This window comes from Tachypleus tridentatus, chromosome 9 (genome assembly GCF_004210375.1).
Source record: "Tachypleus tridentatus isolate NWPU-2018 chromosome 9, ASM421037v1, whole genome shotgun sequence".
Classification (NCBI taxonomy): domain Eukaryota; kingdom Metazoa; phylum Arthropoda; class Merostomata; order Xiphosura; family Limulidae; genus Tachypleus; species Tachypleus tridentatus.
In genome coordinates, this window is record NC_134833.1 from 66,535,931 (window position 1) to 66,558,055 (window position 22,125).

The following is a 22,125-nucleotide window of genomic DNA, read 5'->3' on the forward strand; positions in this document are numbered from 1 at the left end:
ATTAATATAATATTAATATAATAATGCTGCAGCATTATTTTTAAAATTGTGTTTATGCTTTTCTTAATGTGTGGTCCTTAATAGAATTTTTTTCTAAATCACCCGTTTCTTGTTGAATTTAGACAACTGTCTTGTGATTAATTGTTTCAACCAAAGTGCTGTATTTTTTTAGAATTCCTAAGTTGCTTCATTAAAAGATATTTGGTTTAATATTAAGTGTTGTAGTTTATAACATAGTTTATTAGATTTATTCAGATAAGTGTAGCTAGTTCCCTTTATTTTTCTGATTTCATAAACTTTTATTGCAATGAACACCTTTAAAATAATAATAATTTATATTACATTTTAGAATTCTTGTTTAAGTAGAACATTACTAAAAACATCAAACTTTTTAACTTCTTATCTGATATTAGTTGTGGGAAAAAAAAGCAAAAACTGAAGTCATTTTGCTGTTTCTAGGTTTGATTGGTAGTTGTACTAATAGCAGCTATGAAGACATGGCTCGATCTGCCAGTGTAGCACAGCAAGCCCTAGACCACGGTTTGAAAGCTAAGTCTCAGTTCACAGTCACTCCTGGATCAGAACAGATTCGTGCTACCATTGAACGTGATGGCCAGGTAGGTTAATTAACTAATCTTTATTTCATAAGTTGTTTTGTTAATATATAGATATACGAAATTATAGGTAGTTATTTTTAAAGTTTTAGTATGATGACCATGTAATTAATATCTGTGTCTCAAATATTATTCTATTTCATTATAGTTTATGGAATTATTTTCTAACAAAATTTTCAATCTCAACTCTTGTTCGTGTAAGCATTATAGAATTGAAACCACAATTTTTTAATAGGTATAGTGATTATACCATCATTAATAAAACTGTATATAATTAAAAAGAAATCAGAGTTCTCAAACATCTATGTGTATAAACGTTTAAATAAATCTGTTTAAGTGATTTTATAAAATTAAAAAACAGTTGGAATTATTAGTAGTATAAAAATAACTGCAAGTTTCTCCAAACTTTTTGGAGTTTTTGTAAGAACAGTTTTTGTTCTTACAAAAGTTTAGCAGAATAGTAAACGATTTTGGTTTTGGCCAATTTATATTTGAGGTTGTTCCTCAGTAATGATTTAAAATGCTAAAATTCCAGACTGGATTCCTCCTCTTGGATACAGTAAATAGCCCAATGTAGATTTGCTTTAAAACAAATGGTACTTGAGGTTTGACATTCAGTAATTGAAAATGTGTATATTTTCTTATTGATGTTAAATAGCTAGTGTCAAAATGAATTTTGCTTGACTATCTGTTTTCTTATGTGCATTAGTTTTCTCTCAAACTTGAATGGAGCTCATTTTGATTATAGGCTAAAGTGTTGCGAGAATTTGGAGGTGTTGTTTTAGCCAATGCTTGTGGACCTTGCATAGGACAGTGGGATAGGTAGGTGATTTTATAAACTCAACTCATATTTTTATGTGTTCTTTTAATGATGACTACTGTTAAGAGGCCCAGAAATGGAAGATTTAAACCAACTAAAGCAGCACTGGCTCATAGTGTGACTCAGTTTTGATTCCTTTCTCTGATATGTTTTTTTTATGTCATAATATTCAATCATTTAGTTTATAAGTAATGTCATTGTATACCAGGAGTTGTAGAATTTATTTAAGGACCTTTACATGTTATTACTTTTGAACTCGTAGTATTCTTCTTGTTTAATGTCCATGTGCATTTGATCTTGACAGGAAAGATGTCAGTAAGGGTGAAAAGAATACTATTGTAACCTCATACAACCGAAATTTCACAGGACGAAATGATGCAAACCCTGCTACTCATGCTTTTGTGACATCTCCTGAAATGGTTACTGCTCTTTCTATTGTAGGACGATTAGATTTCAACCCTTTGACAGATGAGGTGACTGGAGCTGATGGTAGGTTTTAAAAAATAAAACTTTTAATGATTTTAGAGTTCATTATATAGTTCATAAATCTTTTGCTGCTCTAAGCTGTACCTGTGGAACGAACTCAGTCAACCAAGAACACAAAGAAGATAGACTGAACATCCTACATCAAAATTTGTTTTATAAATCAGATATAGTAAGGTGGTGACTACTTTGCAAGAAGTTGTAAAATGTTTAAAGCCATTTTGAAATTCATTTTATTGTTACACAAGTCCCTTATATTTGAATAAAATTAACATGCCAATGAGTGCGTTTGAAATAATGAAAAAGAAATTATCAAAATAAGTAAAAACACACATCTATGACAAAAACTTAATGTTAATTTGCAACATTTTGGACAAATTTCCTTTGTCAGGAAGATTTAAACCATATTACAAAGAATAAAGGCTTAGATGGATGAATATGTTGTCATGCTGCAAGAAGTATAAAATAAATAATTATTTATATATTTATTTCCAAAATTTAAAAATTAATAATTAACAAACATTTATGATGTTTTTACTGAATAACTAGTTCTTGGATAACTACTTAATATCACTTTTTACTTATTCTTATTTGTAAACCTTTTTTTATTTTTCCACATCTTGCTGTCTTTTCTACAATGAAGGTAGTTTGTTTCCATCCTATTGTATGTTAAAAAGAACTGATCATGTTCCATGTCCAAACAGCTATTAGCATTGTGCTTTTTGTGTGCAATGTCTTTTATTAGTACATTATATATTTTCAGTAATGATTTTAAGTAATGAAACAATCTTCTTTAGGACAAAAGTTTAAATTAAAAAGTCCGTATGGTGACACTTTGCCAATGAAGGGATTTGATCCTGGCCAAGACACCTATGTATCTCCACCAGAAGATGGCTCTGATATAGTTGTAGATGTTGATTCTAAGAGTCAGAGACTTCAACTTCTCCATCCGTTTGACAAATGGGACGGCAAGGATCTTATTGACATGGTGATCTTAATCAAGGTACAGGGAATATTTCAGGTTTGATTGACTGGCCTTAGATATTTTAACAAAGCAGTTATTTTTAGCTATTGATGTTGTATCAGTTAGGTATTTGAAAACTGTGAAGTATATAATTGTCGCAAATCCGAGTCACAAAAAATACCTTCTCCAAACATGGCCAGGTAGTTAGGGCATTTGACTCATAATCTGAGGATTGCAGGTTTGATTCCCCATTGCACCAAACATGCTCACTCTTTCAGCTATGGGGATGTTATGATGTGACAGTCAATTTCAATATTTCTTGGTAAAAGAGTAGCTCAAGAATTGATGGTGGATGATGATGACTAACTATCGTCTCTCTAGTCTTATGCTGCAAAATTCGAAAATAAACAAACAAAAATAGCTGCAAACTACATGCTTCCATAAAAGTAACATCTCATAAGTTTTTAATGATGATAAATGATAATCAATGAATTTTTTTGCTAAGTTTTAGTTTTTTCTTGAAAATATTTCCTGTTTATAACAAAAATGAAAACTGCTACAATTAGATCTGTATTACTATGGTCTGTGACTGTGCTACAGTTGTGTATAATGGCAACAGAATATTGTGACATTGTGGAAAAGTGTTTTTTGTAGCCCAAACAAAACCTACTAATCCACTTGATTTCAATGATTACTGTTACGTATTATGTTGATGAGGAACCTTTTGAATGATATCTGACATAGAATAGTCACTTGTGTTTGTTTTTTAAGATCATACGAACTAGTTTCTGTTTCACTCTCTTTTAAATAAAAAAACACAGTGACATATAAATAGGGAACATGAATGGTGGAATAGGAAAAAAACCAAAATAATACGATAATGTGAGTTTGGTTTCTATATGTGTAGGAATTTCAGAGATCAACACAAAGTGAGTACTTACCAATTCCAATCACTTTCAGTGTTCATTTTTTAATACTTGTTCATTTTTAGCTGTTATAGCTAAACACAGTGCATAAATACACAGCAATGTTGTGACAGACTGAGGATAACTATCACTCATTTGTTTAACAACCTTTCTTATTTGGATGTAAAATTTCTCATTTTCGGTTAAAAGAATTGATTTAGGGTATTGAGTTTAGTACTTGTTTTCTGAGTGTTTTTATTTTTATATAAACATTTAATATCAAATAAACTTAAATTATAAAAATTTCATGCTTTTATTTTAATTATTGCTGCAGTGGCGAAAGAATGATGGCATTTTAAAATCCTGGAGTTAAGTCTGTGTCTGGATATATGTATAGTATGACGCAGACTTATCTGCTGACCATATATTAGTAAATATTTGTGTCATCTTACAAACACAGAAATTTTTATGGATTTGAAATAACTTGTTTTTATGTTAACATTAAGCATCTGTACGAAGGCATTCATACAGATGGTTAAGATTTTAAATTTAGAAAAACTAAACTAAAATAGTCAGAAAACTGTTTTTATTTATATTTTATAAACACATACATTTGTATCCTTCCAAGCATTTCTCAATTTCTTCCCTTTATCTCCTAATTCATTGTAACTTTTATTTCATTTTCAGTTTTTTTTCAAATATCTTTTCCTTCCCTATCCATTTTATAAATTCAGAGGGAAAAAAAACTTACTTCCCTGTAATCAGGTGTAATGTTACAAACCTAAGTGTTATGTGGTAACCTCAAATAATTAAAGTATAGCATTAGACATTAGCTTTAGTCATTCATCGTAGATATCCTTAGTGCTTTGCGGAATAAAACCTGTAATGCCTACCTGCCAATTATTTATTAACCTCACTATCTTACTCTAAAATTATAGACGTGAGTGTTATTTAATCGTAGTATACTAGCCTGATGTTACAGACGTGTTATACAACCTTGATACATTGTCTAATTTTACAAGCACAAGTGTTACTTAATAACCTCACTGTATTGAAGTCTTAACATTAAAGACAATAAATAATAATACATTTTTTATCATTCTTACATTAATCTCTTGACCTAGTAATCGCTCACTTATATTCACTTTCTAGTCTTACTTCCTGCTAGTTAACTAACATAAAATACATGATTATAAAACCTTGCAATGGTAAATTTGAACATAGCCACAAAAGTTCTAGAAACTAAGATAGATACATAGATTAATGAGACAGTCTTAATTTCATTTACTTAAGGATAGATTGATATAAACTTCAAGTTATAGATATTAAAAAACGAAAGACAGTAGACCTAGAAAATTTGTTGTTTCATATCTGGAATAAATACGGTCATATCTGTCAGGTATTCCAGAGCTGTTAAGCTTGAATACTTGTGAGTCAAGTGATTTAATAGGTTTGAATGAATACTTGTTAGTCATGATTTTATAAGTTTGAATGAATACTTGTGAGTCGAGTGATTTAATTGGTTCATTGCATTCTTAAGTCCATGATTTTTGTTATTATTCAAGTATTCAAACCCTGCAAAACATTGACAAAAAATAATATAATTTATTTAATTATTTTATAGGAAGCATCTATTGTTTTAAGTAAGAATACCTGTTTTAAATATTTTATTATCATGTTCACTATGGCTCTGTCTTCCAGGTAAAAGGCAAATGCACAACTGACCACATCAGTGCTGCTGGACCATGGTTGAAGTTTAGAGGTCATCTCGACAACATTTCTAACAATATGTTTATTGGGTATGTTTGTTCATACTGGCAGTAACTTTTAAAATTCATTGGACAAAATGTTAAAGTGGTCATCAAAATTAGTTCAGTGACCAAAGATGGTGGAATTGAAGCTGGTAAAGGAAATGAATAGATAAAATTTCACATAAAATTGTGTAGTATAGATTTTAATAAAAAAAAGATAAAACGTTTCTACAAAACTGTGTGGTTTAAATGTGCAATTTTTTAATACAATACCAAAACACCACTAATCTTTGACTTCCAGGGTTATATATTTATTTCAATCATGGTTTGTGTTTAATCTAACATTAATGCTTCTTCATACACTACTGTGAGAATACCTTTTGATAATAGCTTTTTATGTCTGAATATCACTCGCATATTTTAACTACAAAGTGTAGACTTCAGTATGGTTCCTAGTGCTATTCCAAAGTATAAATATAACTTATGAAGTTTTGATTAAATATATTTGACCATGGAAAAGTTCTTAATTATTTTATGAGAAAAAATCTATTCAAAAAGAAATCTAACCTACAACAAAAAATATATCTGTCAGGAGGAGACACAACATTCATTTCATTTAAAGAACTTACAAGTAAACAGCCACTACTTTCATATACACAAGTTCTACAAGTTTCCAAAACAGAAGTGTGAATGCAGTATATATTTATTTACTTTTAATTTCTATTAAATATTTTTTCCACTACTGTGTTGGAACATCTCATGTAACTGTTTTGATGATAATTCATTTTGAAATGAATACAGTAATTTTCTGTTTAATGGCCATTACTGTAAGTGATAACATAGTGCCTACTGCAGATATTTGTTTTTGTGGAAAATTTAAGAACTTTTTATCAGTCTGTGTAAAACTTGTGTAAACAACTTCTGATTACATGGACAATTTACTAGTAACTTGTAGTCACTGTTTCATGAGATGTACATAGTTTTGGTGAGGAACTTTTCTGTTACACTAAATAACATTTATGTTTTAAAAATTGTAACCTTGTTAGATCTTTAATATTGTGAGTCATTCGGTGTGTTACTAATTTTAATGTTTCATTCAATAGTGCCATTAACGAAGAAACCAACGAGGCCAATAAAGTTAAGAATCATCTTACTGGAGAGTTTGGTCCTGTCCCTGACACTGCCAGAATATACAAAGTAAATTATGTTGGATTTGGTAAATGGTTAAAAATGAACAATAGAATTAGGTTGATGAAAACAGGGTACATCTATAGAGACCAGATAATTACATATGCACATACAATATTTACTTACTGCACAATAAAATTTGGTTTATTAAAAAGTGGACACAGCCCGAGGAGTAAGGATAACAAGTGAGATGTTGATTTATGTACCTACATAACAATAATTATACAGAAACATATTATATCATCTCTACTGTGAACACAATAACTACATAAATTGTTCCAGAAAAGCTTACAAAATTCATTTCCAGTACTTTATTCCTACAACATCTGGAACAAAATCTTAACTTAAAATTATTTTTATTCTTTCACCAATGCTATATTTCATCAAATTTCCAGTCTTTAATATGTTCTGTCCATTTTGCTTGTGTTTAAATTTAGTTTAAATGTTCTTGGTAATTAATAGTTGTTTTATAAGGCCTGGGTAAATGTAACATAATTGATAACTTTTAAAGACACTGCAATAAAACAGTGAAGCTAATAACATGACTTTATTTATAATGTAGCTTAATTACAGTAAGTAATTCCCCAAGGGGTTTTTATGTGAAGAGTAATTTCGATTTCTTAGGCTAAAGGTGTGAAGTGGTGTGTTATTGGAGATGAAAACTATGGTGAAGGAAGTTCCCGAGAACATGCTGCCCTCGAACCTCGGCATCTTGGGGGTAGAGCCATCATTGTAAAGAGTTTTGCCAGAATTCATGGTAATACTGTACAATTCTAGATATGTAACAAAACATTATTGTGTGCTTTGTAAGTCTTAAAATCTAGAATTTATTTACCAACAAATGTGCAAGTAGCTCTAGCTTTGTGCTAAATGTAAACAAACAGTAGAGCAGTTACATTAATGGAAAATGGAAAAAATAATGGTTTTACATCCTGAGAATTAAAAGATATGTAAATTTTTATCAATGGTGTCATGTTAAGCTTAGAAATGCAAAAATTATGTATTTTCTAAACATTTTTATTCCTTCATCTGGAACATGTTCTGATGAATATAAAAATAAAACGTAACACATAGTAAAAAAATCCTAGCAAAATCAGCTTTCCTAGAACGTTTCTTTGGATCGAAATATAGAATAAAACATTTGAAAATGTACTTTCTGTCAAAAAATTTATCTTTGTATAAAATGTTTTCTTTCTCTAGAAACTAATTTAAAGAAACAAGGAATGTTACCACTTACTTTTGAAAACCCTGCAGATTATAACAAAATCAGACCAAATGATAAGGTTTCACTTTTAGGTCTGAAAGATTTAGCTCCCAGCAAGGTGAGAATTTAAGTGTAAAATCTGAACATGAAGTGTGCTTATAATCACTTGCTTTTTATTGTAAGTAGGAAATATGCAACATTGTATTTTTATATTATTAACATTTATTTTTTGTGTACAAGTAATAATAAAAAAATGTTTGGTAAATGTAAAATGATGTAGGGATGACAGTGCCAAAGAAATGCAAACAAAAATATAGGGGTAATATAGCTATATATAGATCATCCCTACACGACTTTCAAAATTAGAATTTAATGTTACACTGTAAAATGTATTGATACAAAATGGTTACGAGGTCGGTAAAATTGACCTGTTTCAAGACATATTTTGACTCAAGTTGGTTTTCCTTGTATGTAAGTCCTAGACTCTTAGTTGCACTACATTGGTGCCTACCCTGACATAACCATGATATTATAGTAAACAAACTGAATACAAAAGTCCAAAATGACAACTTCCAACTGCAATGGTACTAAAGACAGTATGCATCTTGCAGTGTAACATTAATATTGGAAGTCATATAGGGATGATCTGTGTATATAGCTGTATCATCTCTATATTCATGTTTGCATGTTTTTTGGCACTACCATCCCTACATCATTTTCAAAGATGCTAACCATTACGATTTGAGCATAATCATTATGATTTTGGTGTATACATTATGACTATACGCTCATACAGACAAATTTTACGACTTGTTGTACTCCCAAGTTATTATATATTATATAGGCCTATACAATAAAGCGATAAATTGTTCCCCCAGGGCTTGAAATGGGTGAAAAGAAAATATCTAGTGAGATACAAATAAATTTTGATAATAAATAAAAAACATAGTCAAAATGGCTACTTGTGATAATCATGTTTGGGCTTGAAATATAAAAAATATTTGTATCTTCGACGTCTACCAATAGTTCGAGTGCGGTGCTCCTCCATATTTGGTACGTAGGATAATCCATAGTTACGTCATCAGTGCTTGTCAGCCAATCAGTGCTCGCATAAATGGGTATTTCTCATTTTCTAAGCGGCATAGAAACACCAATGCCAATCGTTCACAAGATGGAAAAAAAGAGGCCTCGTTCATCAGATTGTCTTGTTTTTGGCAAATCTAAAAGGACTAAAACTGTAAAATGGCTCTGTCTACAATCACTACACTTAGTCATTTGAAATAGTTGGCATTTCTGCATTTTACACACATTGAATGTTTCCTATTATTTTTTTATGATATTTTTCCCTTTACTTAAATTTAGTGTATCCTTTGAATGTGTGCAACAAAATTTAATATTATGTATATTGATTGTTTTTCCTCTTTCATTTCATATATAATATAGTTGTTAGTTTCATAGTCAACTGTATAGCATACAAAGCTTTCAGTATTCTACGTACTATAGTCATCTAGTGTTAATCTGTTATTGGTTGTAATTCCTGTTTCACTCTGTACTTAATCTTTTTAGAAGAACACTGGCTATTTTTAAGAAAGCTAACTTCAAGAGGTAATGATAACACTATTTACATGTAGGAGAGAGACAGTTTTTATATTTAGTTGTGGCATACAGCTTTATTTAAATTCTGATATTACCAGTTTATCTGACATTCACTTCTTTTTAGTGTAAAACTTACCTTTCTTTATTAAACATAATTTTGGATACTTGAATAATTAGTTAGTTGTAAAGGTGTATAGGTTGTATTAATGTATAGTGAGAGAAAAATTGTCTGTCAGTAATAATAGGTTAAATAAAATAATTTATTATAATTTACTGAAGGGGAAAAAAAAAAGCAACATAATATCAAAATAATGGCTAGTGATCAGAGACATTCCTGATTACTAACATTCTCTATTAACACTTGGTAATATTGAATCTTTGATCTAATATATTTTTTGTGTGAGGAAAAGTAGTAAAACAAAAACATTGAGTAGCTCATTTGTTTTTACTGTAAGACCAGATAATTGTTTTACAAAAGTAGGAATTATAAATATCTGTTTAGAGTGATTATAAAAACTGACTATCTTATGTTTGTTGGATTATAAGAGAGGCAGATATAATTTTCTATGGCTAGTACATATATCTTGAAGAAGTTAATTTATTTGAATCTATACTTGCTTTTATATTAACATATAGTCATAAAGATGCATGTCTTACAGCGATAATTATTAGCATCTTGAACAGTCTTGTACTTACCATAAAAATGTTTATTTTTATAATGAATATCTATTTAATGACTACATTACCTCTTATGTAACCTGAACCAGTTGTTTATCTTCCAAGTTATGTCTATACTGTGCTTATATTGGTATTTATCACTCTTACTAGCATGTCATGTTGTTAATATTTTAAGTCTGGTTGTTCAGACCATTTCTCTTCCTACCTATACTGTTGTTGATAGTACTTACAAGTCTGTTATATCTTTATTAATCATGTTATATATATATAATATTCTTATTTTGTAGGCATTCCTGATAGCTTAGCTGTTATATGCCAAAATATTTAGGATAATACTCCAGTTTGTGATGTGTTCAGTTGTTTCCAGTATAAATCTTCTGTTCCATCATACATACAAGTTATGAGCAGTCTTCCTGAGTCATACTAAGCTAATATTAATTCTTGTTAAAAGTTAAACCTGCTATCAGTGGATGATTAGTGGAATTTGCTGATTGATAATATTTAAGTATTTGATTATTCTTATGAGGTGGTTAAAACAACCAACCATATAACATTAAAAATCTGGTAGATAGAGCACAGTTAAGACTGTTGTTCAACTTTATACTTATTGACAAATAAACATACCTATAATATTTCTGTACCTGAATAGTCTAAAAACAGTAGCAGCTGTAAATTCTAGTTTTGATTAGTTGATTATTTTCAAAACATTAATTGATTTAATCATTAATTTAATTAATAGGTAATCAGAATAATCAGAACCAGTAGTTGCTGTTTCAATTTCCAATGTGATCATTACTCAATAAGTAGTTCTTAATAAGGTGTTGACCTCTAGTTGTAAGCACAGTTAAGATTGTCATCACAATTTAGTATAATGTAAAATAAAATTCAACTTGCTTAAGAAAATACCTTAACACAGTACCTTGTTCTGGTAGTGGTGCTTTATGCAGTACTGTGTATCTTGTTCTGGTGGTCATATTTGTCACTTTTAAAATCTACACTTCTGTATTATTTAATGAACAATTTTAATAATATTTTTAATGTTAAATGGAATTTATAAATTGATAGTCTATTGACATGGGAACGTATATGTCTTAGTCACTAATTTTTGAACAAGTTACAAGCAAAATATTATAGATCAACATAAGTAGATGCATTCTTCACTAAAAGGTGAAATCTGAACTCTCATTTAATAAAAACTAATCAAAAGATGAGTTTATTAATGATCATTTGTTCTTTATTAGTGACACTTGCTCTTAAAGTTTGGAAATATTTTTCTTGTAATAACCGAATTTTTAGAAACTGTTATTTCTGTATGTGAACATGTGATCAAACATCTAATGGATATGTTTTTTTCCCTTTCAGCCTATTCAGTGTGTAGTCAAACATGAAGACGGAACAAAAGAAACTTTCAATCTAATGCACACGTTCAATGAAACCCAGATTCGCTGGTTCAAGGCAGGCAGTGCCCTAAATCACATGGCAGAAGTAATTAAAAAGTTGTAGTCAAGATACCAACTGTTTAACTGGATACAAGTGAATGTCTGGAGTTCACTGAATATGTGTTTCAACATAGGACTATTTATTCTGACTTTAGGTATAGCAAAATTACTTGGATTTAGAAAAGGTCTGCAATGGACAAGTTCAAGTTTGTCAGAGCATATTTTATTCATTGTAATGTAGTTTCTACCTCGTATTATGTTTGTATCCAAGATTAACAGAGTATATTTTATTCAAGAATTTGTTTTTTACATTGGCTTATGTTCTAGTCCTTCAAATAAAATATATGTAATCCAGGCCAGTAGTTTGTTTTAAGGTGCTGTTTATTTTTACATGTGTAGCAACAAACAGTAAATGATAAAAGTTCTCTGTGTTTAAGTATTTAAATAGGAATAATTATTGAGTTTCATTGGTCAGTAAATATATATTTCTGGAACATGTTCACATGATATTTTAAACCATCATACACAATAGTATGAAAATATAAATTCTGTGTAAAGTGATATAAATATTTATCCAATGGAAACAAGATGCTGTTCTGCCATAATGTACATAAACTTTATCTTAGATTCTTATATAACTGTATAGATCGTAAACCGACATCACAACACAACTTTCTAGGAAAACAGATAATGTTGTGCAAAGAAATTCTTTGTTAGTGATTTTATTTAACAGTTACCATAATATTTTGTTGTATAAACTAGATAATGTTTCACCTGGTGATTAGAATGTGTGTCAATAAATAAAATATTAATAATTCAGAATTTGATGTCTTTACTTTCCTAGTACTGGTTAGTAAAACATGAAGCAGTCAATAAAATACCAACCCCAATATACACATCCTGTGAATCAGTCGATAGAATACCAACCCCATTACGCACACCCAGCGAATAAGTCGATAGCATACCAAGCATAACGAATAACAACCCCAGCGAGTAAATACTCTAATAATTGTACCGAATTCATCTAAACATTTCTTACATACACCCTCTGAGTGTTTACCGATATTTATTCGGATCTAACCAGTATACAGTCATGTGAAAAAGTTAGGACACCCTATGAAAGCCTGTGTATTTTTGTAACATTTTTGGATATATAGATATTTAATCTCAACTTTAACAATACTGAGAGATTATAGGAAGATAACTAAACAATTAAAACTGAAGAAAAGACTTCAAGATCTGTAAATGTAATTCTACAAAAATGCATATTCTAACTGAGGAAAAAGTTAGGACACCCCCACATTTATTCATACTTAAAATGGCTCAACTCGCACACAGGTGTATCACACCAGGTGCACATGATTAGAAGATCGTTACTCAGCATTTTGAATGAGGCTTGTCCTATTTAAACCTCAGACATTTAGTTTGGTGTGTTTTAACATGGTACCACCAAAAACATCTTTAATATGGACGTCTTTTAGCGATTTAAACTCAGTAGATTTCGACACACAACACCAACACCATGTCAACAACTTCATAAATACAAACCAAGCTTCATTCTCACCAGGATTCCCCGGCGAGACACTAGAAGCATACTCAAATTCAATCAATAGAAAAATAACCATAACTGAACTGAAGATTAATATCAAAAACTTGAAGAACACTTCCCCCGGACATGACCAAATACCAAATATTATTCTCAAAAAAAGTTCCACTCTCCTACTACAACACCTCACAAACATCATGAACATCTCACTAGCGACCGGGTATTACCCTGACACGTGGAAAAAAGCCATTATAACAACGATCCCCAAGAAATAAACTAATAGAACAAATCCAGATAATTTCCGCCCCATCAGTCTGTTAAGCTGCCTTGGCAAACTAATGGAGAAAATTATCTCCAACCGTCTCCTCCATTTTTGCGAATCAAATAACATCCTTCCAGAATCTCAAAATGCCTCCAGAAAAAATAGACAAACAACAGATCACCTCACACGATTCACCGAATCAATCTACAAAGCTTACAACAACAATCAAGTAACCATCGGAGTATTCCTAGATGTCAAAAAAGCATTCGACAGCGTTTGGCACAACGCCTTCATATACAAACTAAATCACCTACAAATAAATCCCACGATAGTCAAATGGATTTCAAATTTCTTAACCAATAGAACAGCACAAGTAAAAGTCAATAAAACCATATCCAAATTATTTAATATAACGGCAGGAGTGTCCCAAGGATCAGTCCTCTCTCCACTTCTATACATAATTTTCGTCAGTGACATACCTCTTCCAAATCTAACATACACACACAATTCACAATACGCAGACGACATCGCAATCTGGAGCACCTCCAAAAACCCAGTAATGGCCATGTCTCGCGTACAAGAATCACTAAACAACGTCTCAACATGGAGCAACAAGTGGATGGTCGTGTTAAATCCAACAAAAACACAAGCAATCACCTTCTATAGAAAACTAAAGAAGCAAAGAAAAAATCTAGAAAAAATAAAACTATCACTTGGAAACACAACCATTAACATGAGCAAAAACATCACATTCCTTGGCGTCACTTTCGACACAAAACTAACATGGAAAAAACACGTAAACAATATACACTCATCAATCAGAAAAAGGATTTCATATCTAAAGACTATAACTGGTAAACAATCGAAATGCGCACCGAACACCATTATACAAATATACAAGGCTTACATCCGTCCACTAATAGAGTACGGATGTCAAGTAACATACAATATGTCAAACAACACACTCCAAAAAATCCAAGTGCAACAAAACAGAATATTAAAATCCGCATTCAGTTTACCATCATTTACGCCAACAAATTATCTACACCAAATTAGTAATTTACCAACTATAAGAGATAGAATGACAGAACTTTCTCTCAAATATTATCTAAAAGCAGAAAATAGAAACAAACTAACGGCATCACTACACAAATTATCAAGTGCACCAACAAAATACATATCACCTTACAACATATTTCAAGAATCACAATCCACTCAACAAAGAATCTAAATAAATAAAATCCATGTTATTAATATGAATTCCTTTTTTTCAGGTACAGGGTACACGACAGGCAAAACTTTCGGCGCCTGTCGTGTGAAAGTGGGTTTTCTCGGGGCGCTCCCGTTTCCCCCCACATCAAAATCTTCAGGCATTGGATTTCTAGATCCCAGCCCAGGCAACTTTTTTTTGCCAGACCCTGAGTCGGGCCGTTTGATTTGATCTGGATTTGAATGAATTACATTCATGTTCACATCTGCCCAACTTTTTCCTTTCGGGACAGGTCCCGGCCTTTCTTTCCACTGCTGCCTTTGCCTCCACCCAAAGCAACATTTAGAGAGACATTCTCCACCCAAAAAGTCAAGAATAATAACGATAATTAATTTATTAAAATAATAATAATAAAAAAACACCACTTAATCTTAATAATAATCCACGAAAGGGGACGAAGAGGAACTACAAAGTTCCTGAACACCCCAGTTGGAGAGAGAACTCTTCTGATTTCTCTCTCTCTAAAACTGAACCCCTGCCACGGTAGTTTAGTTAGTTTTTAGTTTGGTGTGCTCCTGACTGTTGAAGTGGGAGTGAGCACCATGATGAAAGTAAAAGAGCTGTCTGACGCCTTCAGAAAGAAAATTGTAGCAGCTTATGAGTCTGGTAAGGGATTTAAAAAGATCTCAAAAGATTTTGAAATCAGCCATTCCACTGTCCAGAAAATAGTCAACAAGTGGAGGGCTTTCAAAACAACTGCCAACATGCCCAGGTATGGTCGTCCAAACAAGTTCACCCCGAGAGCAGACCGCAAGATGCTAAACGGGGTCTCCAAACGCCCTAACATGTCATCACGGGACCAACAGCAGGCTCTGGCTACTACTGATGTGAAAGTGCATGCCTCTACACTCAGAAAGAGACTGCACAAGTTTAACTTGCATGGGAGGTGTGCAAGGAGGAAACCTTTGCTCTCTAAGAGAAACATCAAGGTCAGACTGAAGTTTGCCAGAGAGAATTTAGATAAAGACCAGGACTTCTGGAATAATGTTCTTTGGGCAGAAGAATCCAAAATTGAATTATTTGGACACTAGAACAGAGGACATGTTTGGCGTGAACCAAATACAGCATTCCAGGAAAAGAACCTCATACCAACTGTGAAGCATGAAGGTGGAAGTGGTTTGGGGCTGCTTTGCTGCAGCAGGACCTGGACAGCTCACAATCATAGAATCCACCATGAATTCTACTGTGTATCAGAGAGCGCTTGAGGATCATGGGAGACCATCTGTACGAAAATTAAAGCTGAACTGTACCCTGCAACTTGACAATGGCCCAAAACATTCCAGTAAATCTGCCAAGGATTGGCTGAAAACTAAGAAATAGAGAGTTCTGGAATGGCCGAGTCAAAGCCCAGATCTTAAGCCCATTGAGATGCTGTGGGGTGACTTGAAACGGGCTGTACATGCAAGAAACCCCTCAAACATCTTACAGCTGAAAGAATTCTGCATTGAGGAATGGGACAAACTTCTTTCAGACCGATGTCAGAGACTGGTAGATTTCGTACAAGAAGCGTCTCACTGTAGTTATTTCAGCCAAAAGGGTAACGCTAGCTATTTGGGGTAGGGTACCCTACTTTTCGTCAGTTAGAATATGCATTTTTGTAGAATTACAAAATTACAGAATATCTTGAAAAGTCTTTTCTTCAGTTTTAATTGTTTAGTCTTATTCCTATAATCTCTCAGTATTGTTAAAGTTGAGATTAAATATCTATATATCCAAAAATGTTACAAAATTACACAGGCTTTCATAGGGTGTCCTAACTTTTTCACATGACTGTATGGTGGGATAACTGTCTAGCTCAGATGGTAGAGCACTTGCTTGGTACTAGAGAATGTCAAACTAAACAAGGACGTTAAAGAAAAAGTTAAAATTGATACATGGAATACTGACATTTAACTCGTGGTTTCACCTATATCACTTCTCTGAAATAAAGAGCCAGTGACTGGCTTGTTTTCAAGCTGAGAAGATGTGATTGTTTTCTTAAAACGTGATGGTTGGTTGACTATCTCAGTTGGTAGAGGACTCTATTCACAAAGTAGTAAATACAAATTCCGTACTTCTACAGATCAAGATTTTGGACTTGAATGAGGTTGATTCTCAATATCCAGCATAAACACTAGATTATCTTCTGTTAGCCCCAAAGGACAGCCAGTGATGATACATTGCTGGCCAAAATCTAGGCCAATGAACATAAAGATAGAATATGGATTTTGCGTTGTTAGACTCAATCACTTATTTGAGTAGAGCTTCGAAAGATGAAACTAAGAAAAGGGAAAATAAAAAAACACTTTTTTTTAGCATTTAATAGGGAAAATGTGAACACTATGGAATTAGCCTAAATACTAGCTGGTCAAAAGTTTAAGACCATACCAAAAAGAAGTCCTAAAGAAGGAAGGAAATGCCCAACAAGAGGTCTCAGTAGTTAGTTGCACGGTCGTCATTGCAAATAACTTCAAATATTTGCTTTGGCATGGTCGATATAAGCCTTTGCAGAAGACTGGCTGGAATGTTATTCCAAGTGGTGAAGATAGCTTCACAAAGATCATGCACTGTTTGAAATTGACGTCCATTTCTATAGACTTCCCTTGCCCTCCACCCCCAAACGTTTTTAATGGAATTCAGTTCGGGAGAACACGCTGGATGGTCCAGAAGAATCACGTTATTCGCCATAAAAAAAGACCTTTGTCTTGTAGGCATTGTGGATTGCAGCGTTGTCCTGCTGAAAGATCCAGTCATTTTCAGACAAGCGATGGCCTTCAGTCAATAAGGATGCTCTCTCCAACATGCCAATGTAGCCAGCTGCTGTTTGACGCCTCTGTATAACCTGAAGCTCCATTGTTCCATGGAAGGAGAAAGCATACCAGACCATGATGGAACCTCCTCCACTGTGTCGTGTAGAAAATGTCTCAGGTGGGATATCATTATCGTGCCAGTAACGTTGGAAGCCATATGGACCATCCAAGTTAAATTTCTTCTCATCAGAAAACAAAACCTTCGACCACTTTTCTCCGTCCCATGTTTGGTGCTTCTCAGCAAAGTTTTACCGAGCTGTTTCGTGGTGTGGAAGAAGACGTGGCCTTTGAAGACGTTTACGGTTTTTAAAGCCTTTCTCTCGTAGATGCCGTCTTATTGTTGAGCTGTATTCTGCGTCCGTAAGGGCCTTAATCTGGTTCGACGATCGGCTGGTGTCTTGCTGGACAGCCCTTTGAATTCTCCTGCTCAACACCAGCGAAATGTTCCTGGGTCGATCACTTGAAATTCTCGTTCCGTATCCCTCAGGGTCTTTTAACAAATTTGTAACAGCAGTTTTACTACGCCCAATCGCACCAGCGATGGCACGTTGAAAGAGACCTTGCTTTTGCAGCTCGACAATTCTGACACGTTCAAACTCTGTCAACTTTATAGCTTTTGCCATGTATTTACCCAGTGTAACACAGGAGATGTCAGTGGGAGATGTTGATAAACGCTAATGCATGAACACAAATGACTAAATTTCGTTACGTGTATGTCTTTACAGTATGTCTTAAACTTTTGACCAGCTGGTATTTAGGTTAATTTCATAGTGTTCACATTTTCCCTACTAAATGCTAAAAAAAGTTTGTTTTCTTTATTTTCTCTTTTCTTATTTTCATCTTTCGAAGCTCTACTCAAGTAAGTGATTGAGTCTAACAACGCAAAATGCATATGTTTTCTTTTTGTTCATTGGCCTTAAAATTTTGGCCAACAGTGTTTATTAACACTTATTGTCACATCACCTTTCATTCAGTTAGCACTTACTTTTACAGTAGTTGAAGTTTCAGTGTGATGCTTTGATTTTTCTAAAAATTAAAATCACAGAAGCTAGAAACTGAATAGAAGTTCTGTCATATATCAATGTGTTATGATTTTATTTACTATTTATATCTGACATAGGTGTGAACAGCATGGAAAAATGCAACACCACATTTCTGTGCATGCTTGACTGGAAAACATTTGCAGATTATTGAAGTCGCCCAATGGACCTTCTGGAAAAGTTATAGCAAAGGCATTATCTACCATTCTGTCTATTAATTTATTTGACTGATTTAAACGAATGAAGTTATATTTATATTTGCTGCATATTGTTAAGCCTCATCATTCAAATTTGGCCAAACTAAGAATCCATAATTCATCACTTGGACGAACCTTCTTTGTGAAATTTACAAGAAAAACGTGTTCAAGAATACTACGTGCTTTTAATTCAAAGTAAGGTCTTGCCAAACTACAATTGTATCCTTATCTCAACTACACCTTCCTCTTCTCAAAATTCGCTTTCTTTCTCCGAAAGTGAATGATGGCGTATTATAAAATTTACAGTAACCATAAAAAAAAAAATAAAGTGGTGTGAACTAATAACTTGGTTATGGAACTACAATTTAGAATAATGTGCGTGTTTTTAGGGTACAGTAATAAGTACTGAAAGGTACGAAGAGAATAAAATGGACAAGAAGAGAGCACGAGAGAGACAAAACCCTTCATTTTTACAATGATAGTGTACTGTAGCGTAAAGCATTATCAATTACTGGCTGGATTTTATATCCTACGTTAATGGCTGTTAGAGCTGGTCAGAATCGCGTCAAAAATGTATTGCATTGACGCCATAAACCGGGGGGTTCTAATTTTCTCCGTTAATTTGACACTAAGTTCCAATAATGTAGGGATTTCGGCGGCTTTCAATGAACCTGAAATTGTCAAATAACACTTGTACCTAAGGGTTATTGCTGTTGAATAAGATGATGAAATATTACATTTTGTATTTTATTTTGACAAATGAAAAATTTAAATATACAAATGGAAATGTTATTGTTTTGGGATGCGTAGTAATACTTCTATTCGATGGTAATTGTTCTTGCTTGTTCTGTCCACACACACACACACACATCCTGTGCCACTTTCAAGTAATTATATTCGTCTCAGATGAAAAATAACTTGTTTATTATTCATAACGTTATCTAATGCTGTAAATTATCCCTCTGATATGCATAAAGAAAAATGTATGGAGAATGAAATAGCTTTAAAGTTTAACTAATAGATGTATTTTTATTGATTCTCTTCATTACTAGAAAATAATGATTAGGTACGATATGGTGGCACTGAATGAAACAGGAAGTTTTTTTCTTTTAAATCTCACGCAGAGCTACCCAAGGGCTATCTGTGCTAGCCGTCCCTAATTTAGCAGTGTAAGGCAGCTAGTCATCATCACCTACCGCCAACTCCTGGACTACGAATAATGGGATTGACCGTAACATTATAACGTCTCCACGGCTGAAAGGCCGAGCATGTTGGGTGTGACGGGGATTCGAACCCACGACCCTCAGATTACGAGTCGAACGCCTTAACCCACGAACCAGAAAGTTTTGTGACGGCACCTAAAAGGCATCTATATGATATGAAGACAAGAGCAATTGTAATAAGATACTATATTATTAATTTAGAACAAAGTTCTAGTGAATTATTTTACAGTTCTCAGATAACTTACTTCAACATTGTTTTTCTTTATAAGTTTTAACCTGTTTAAGAGAAATAAACCCCAATTTATACACTGCTGGCCAAAATCTTTAGGCCAATGGATATAAAGAAAAAATATGCATTTTGCGTTGTTAGACTCAATCACTTACTTGAGTAGAGCTTCGAAAGATGAAAATAAGAAAACGGAAAAAAAACACTTTTTTTAGCATTTAGTAGGGAAAATGTGAACATTATGAAATTAGCCTAAATATTAGCTGGTCAAAAGTTTAAGACCATACTGAAACGAAGCGTTAATCGGTAAACAAGTAACGAAACTTAGTCATTTGTGTTCAAGCATTAACGTTGTCAACAACTCCCACTGATATCTCCCGTGTTACATTGGGTAAAAACATGGCAAAGGCTATAAAGCTGACAGAGTTTGAACGTGTCAGAATTGTCGAGCTGCAAAAGCAAGGTCTCTCTCAACGTGCCATCGCTGGTGAGATTGAGCGTAGTAAAACTGCTGTTACAAATTTCTTAAAAGACTCTGAGGGATACGGAACGAGAATTTCAAGTGGTTGGCCCAAAAAAATTTCCTCGGCGTTGAGCAGGAGAATTCAAAGGGCTGTCTGGCAAGACAACAGCCGATCGTCGAACCAGATTAAAGCCCTTACGGACGCAGAATGCAGCTCAAAAACAATAAGACGGCATCTACGAGAGAAAGGCTTTAAAAACCGTAAACGACGTCAAAGGCCACGCCTCCTTTCACACCACGAAACAGCTCGGTTAAACTTTGCCGAGAAGCACCAAACATGGGACGTAGAAAAGTGGATGAAGGTTTTGCTTTCTGATGAGAAGAAATTTAATCTGGATGGTCCAGAAGGCTTCCAACGTTACTGGCACGATAAGGATATCCCACCGGATACATTTTCTACACGACACAGTGGAGGAGGTTCCATCATGGTCTGGTGTGCTTTCTCCTTCCATGGAACAATGGAGCTTCAGGTTATACGGGGGCGTCAAACAACAGCTGGCTATATTGGTATGTTGGAGAGAGCATCCTTATTGACTGAAGGCCATCGCTTGTGTGGAAATGAGTGGATCTTTCAGCAGGACAACGCTGCAATCGATAATGCCCGCAGGTCAAAGGACTTTTTCATGCCGAATAACGTGATTCTTTTGCACCATCCAGTGTGTTTGCCCGAACTGAACCCCATTGAAAATGTTTGGGGTCCACCAAGGGAAGTCTATAGAAATGGACATCAATTCCAAATAGTACATGATCTTCCTGAAGCCATCTTCACCACTTGGAATAACATTCCAGCTAGCCTTCCACAAACGCTTTTAGTGACCATGCCAAAGCGAATATTTGAAGTTATTTTCAATGACGGCCGTGCAACTCACTACTGAGACTTCTTGTTGGGCATTTCCTTCCTTCTTTAGGACTTCTTTTTGGTATGGTCTTAAACTTTTGACCAGCTAGTATTTAGGCTAATTTCATAGTGTTCACATTTTCCCTATTAAATGCTAAAAAAGGTTTTTTATTTTTATTTTCCCTTTTCTTATTTTCATCTTTCGAAGCTCTACTCAAATAAGTGGTTGAGTCTAACAACGCAAAATGCATATGTTTTCTTTATGTTCATTGGCCTTAAGATTTTGGCTAGTAGTGTATTAACTTGCACAAAATTTGGTTATACCTCTCGAAATAAATGCTACATCATTTCAGGAGGAGATAGCACATAAAAAGACGCTGAGAAAGTGTATACTTTATTGAAGATTTATTGTGGTGTGTAACCTTGTGTAAATTAAACGTTTACAGCCATTCTGCATTCGGTTTACAAAGATACGTCTAACTAATTATGAATAGAATATCTGCACAAAAGTTTAAAGAAAATTACCTAAATAAAGATGTATTCTTTATAAAATTTGGAATTGTGGTTAT

The 22,125-nt window shown here is 33.3% G+C and overlaps 1 protein-coding gene across 1 annotated transcript in view; it reads left to right on the plus strand.

Moving 5' to 3' along the window:
• LOC143225365 (aconitate hydratase, mitochondrial-like) overlaps positions 1-12,464 on the plus strand; it is a 32,994-nt gene extending 20,530 nt beyond the window's left edge. Inside the window, exons 14-22 of the mRNA XM_076454628.1 lie at positions 460-617; positions 1,363-1,436; positions 1,739-1,923; positions 2,715-2,920; positions 5,488-5,585; positions 6,641-6,734; positions 7,350-7,482; positions 7,926-8,047; positions 11,566-12,464. Of these exons, the coding sequence (XP_076310743.1) occupies positions 460-617; positions 1,363-1,436; positions 1,739-1,923; positions 2,715-2,920; positions 5,488-5,585; positions 6,641-6,734; positions 7,350-7,482; positions 7,926-8,047; positions 11,566-11,706 (1,211 nt within the window). The 3' untranslated portion in view covers positions 11,707-12,464. The remainder of the gene's footprint in view (positions 1-459; positions 618-1,362; positions 1,437-1,738; positions 1,924-2,714; positions 2,921-5,487; positions 5,586-6,640; positions 6,735-7,349; positions 7,483-7,925; positions 8,048-11,565) is intronic.
• Positions 12,465-22,125: the final 9,661 nt, after the last annotated feature.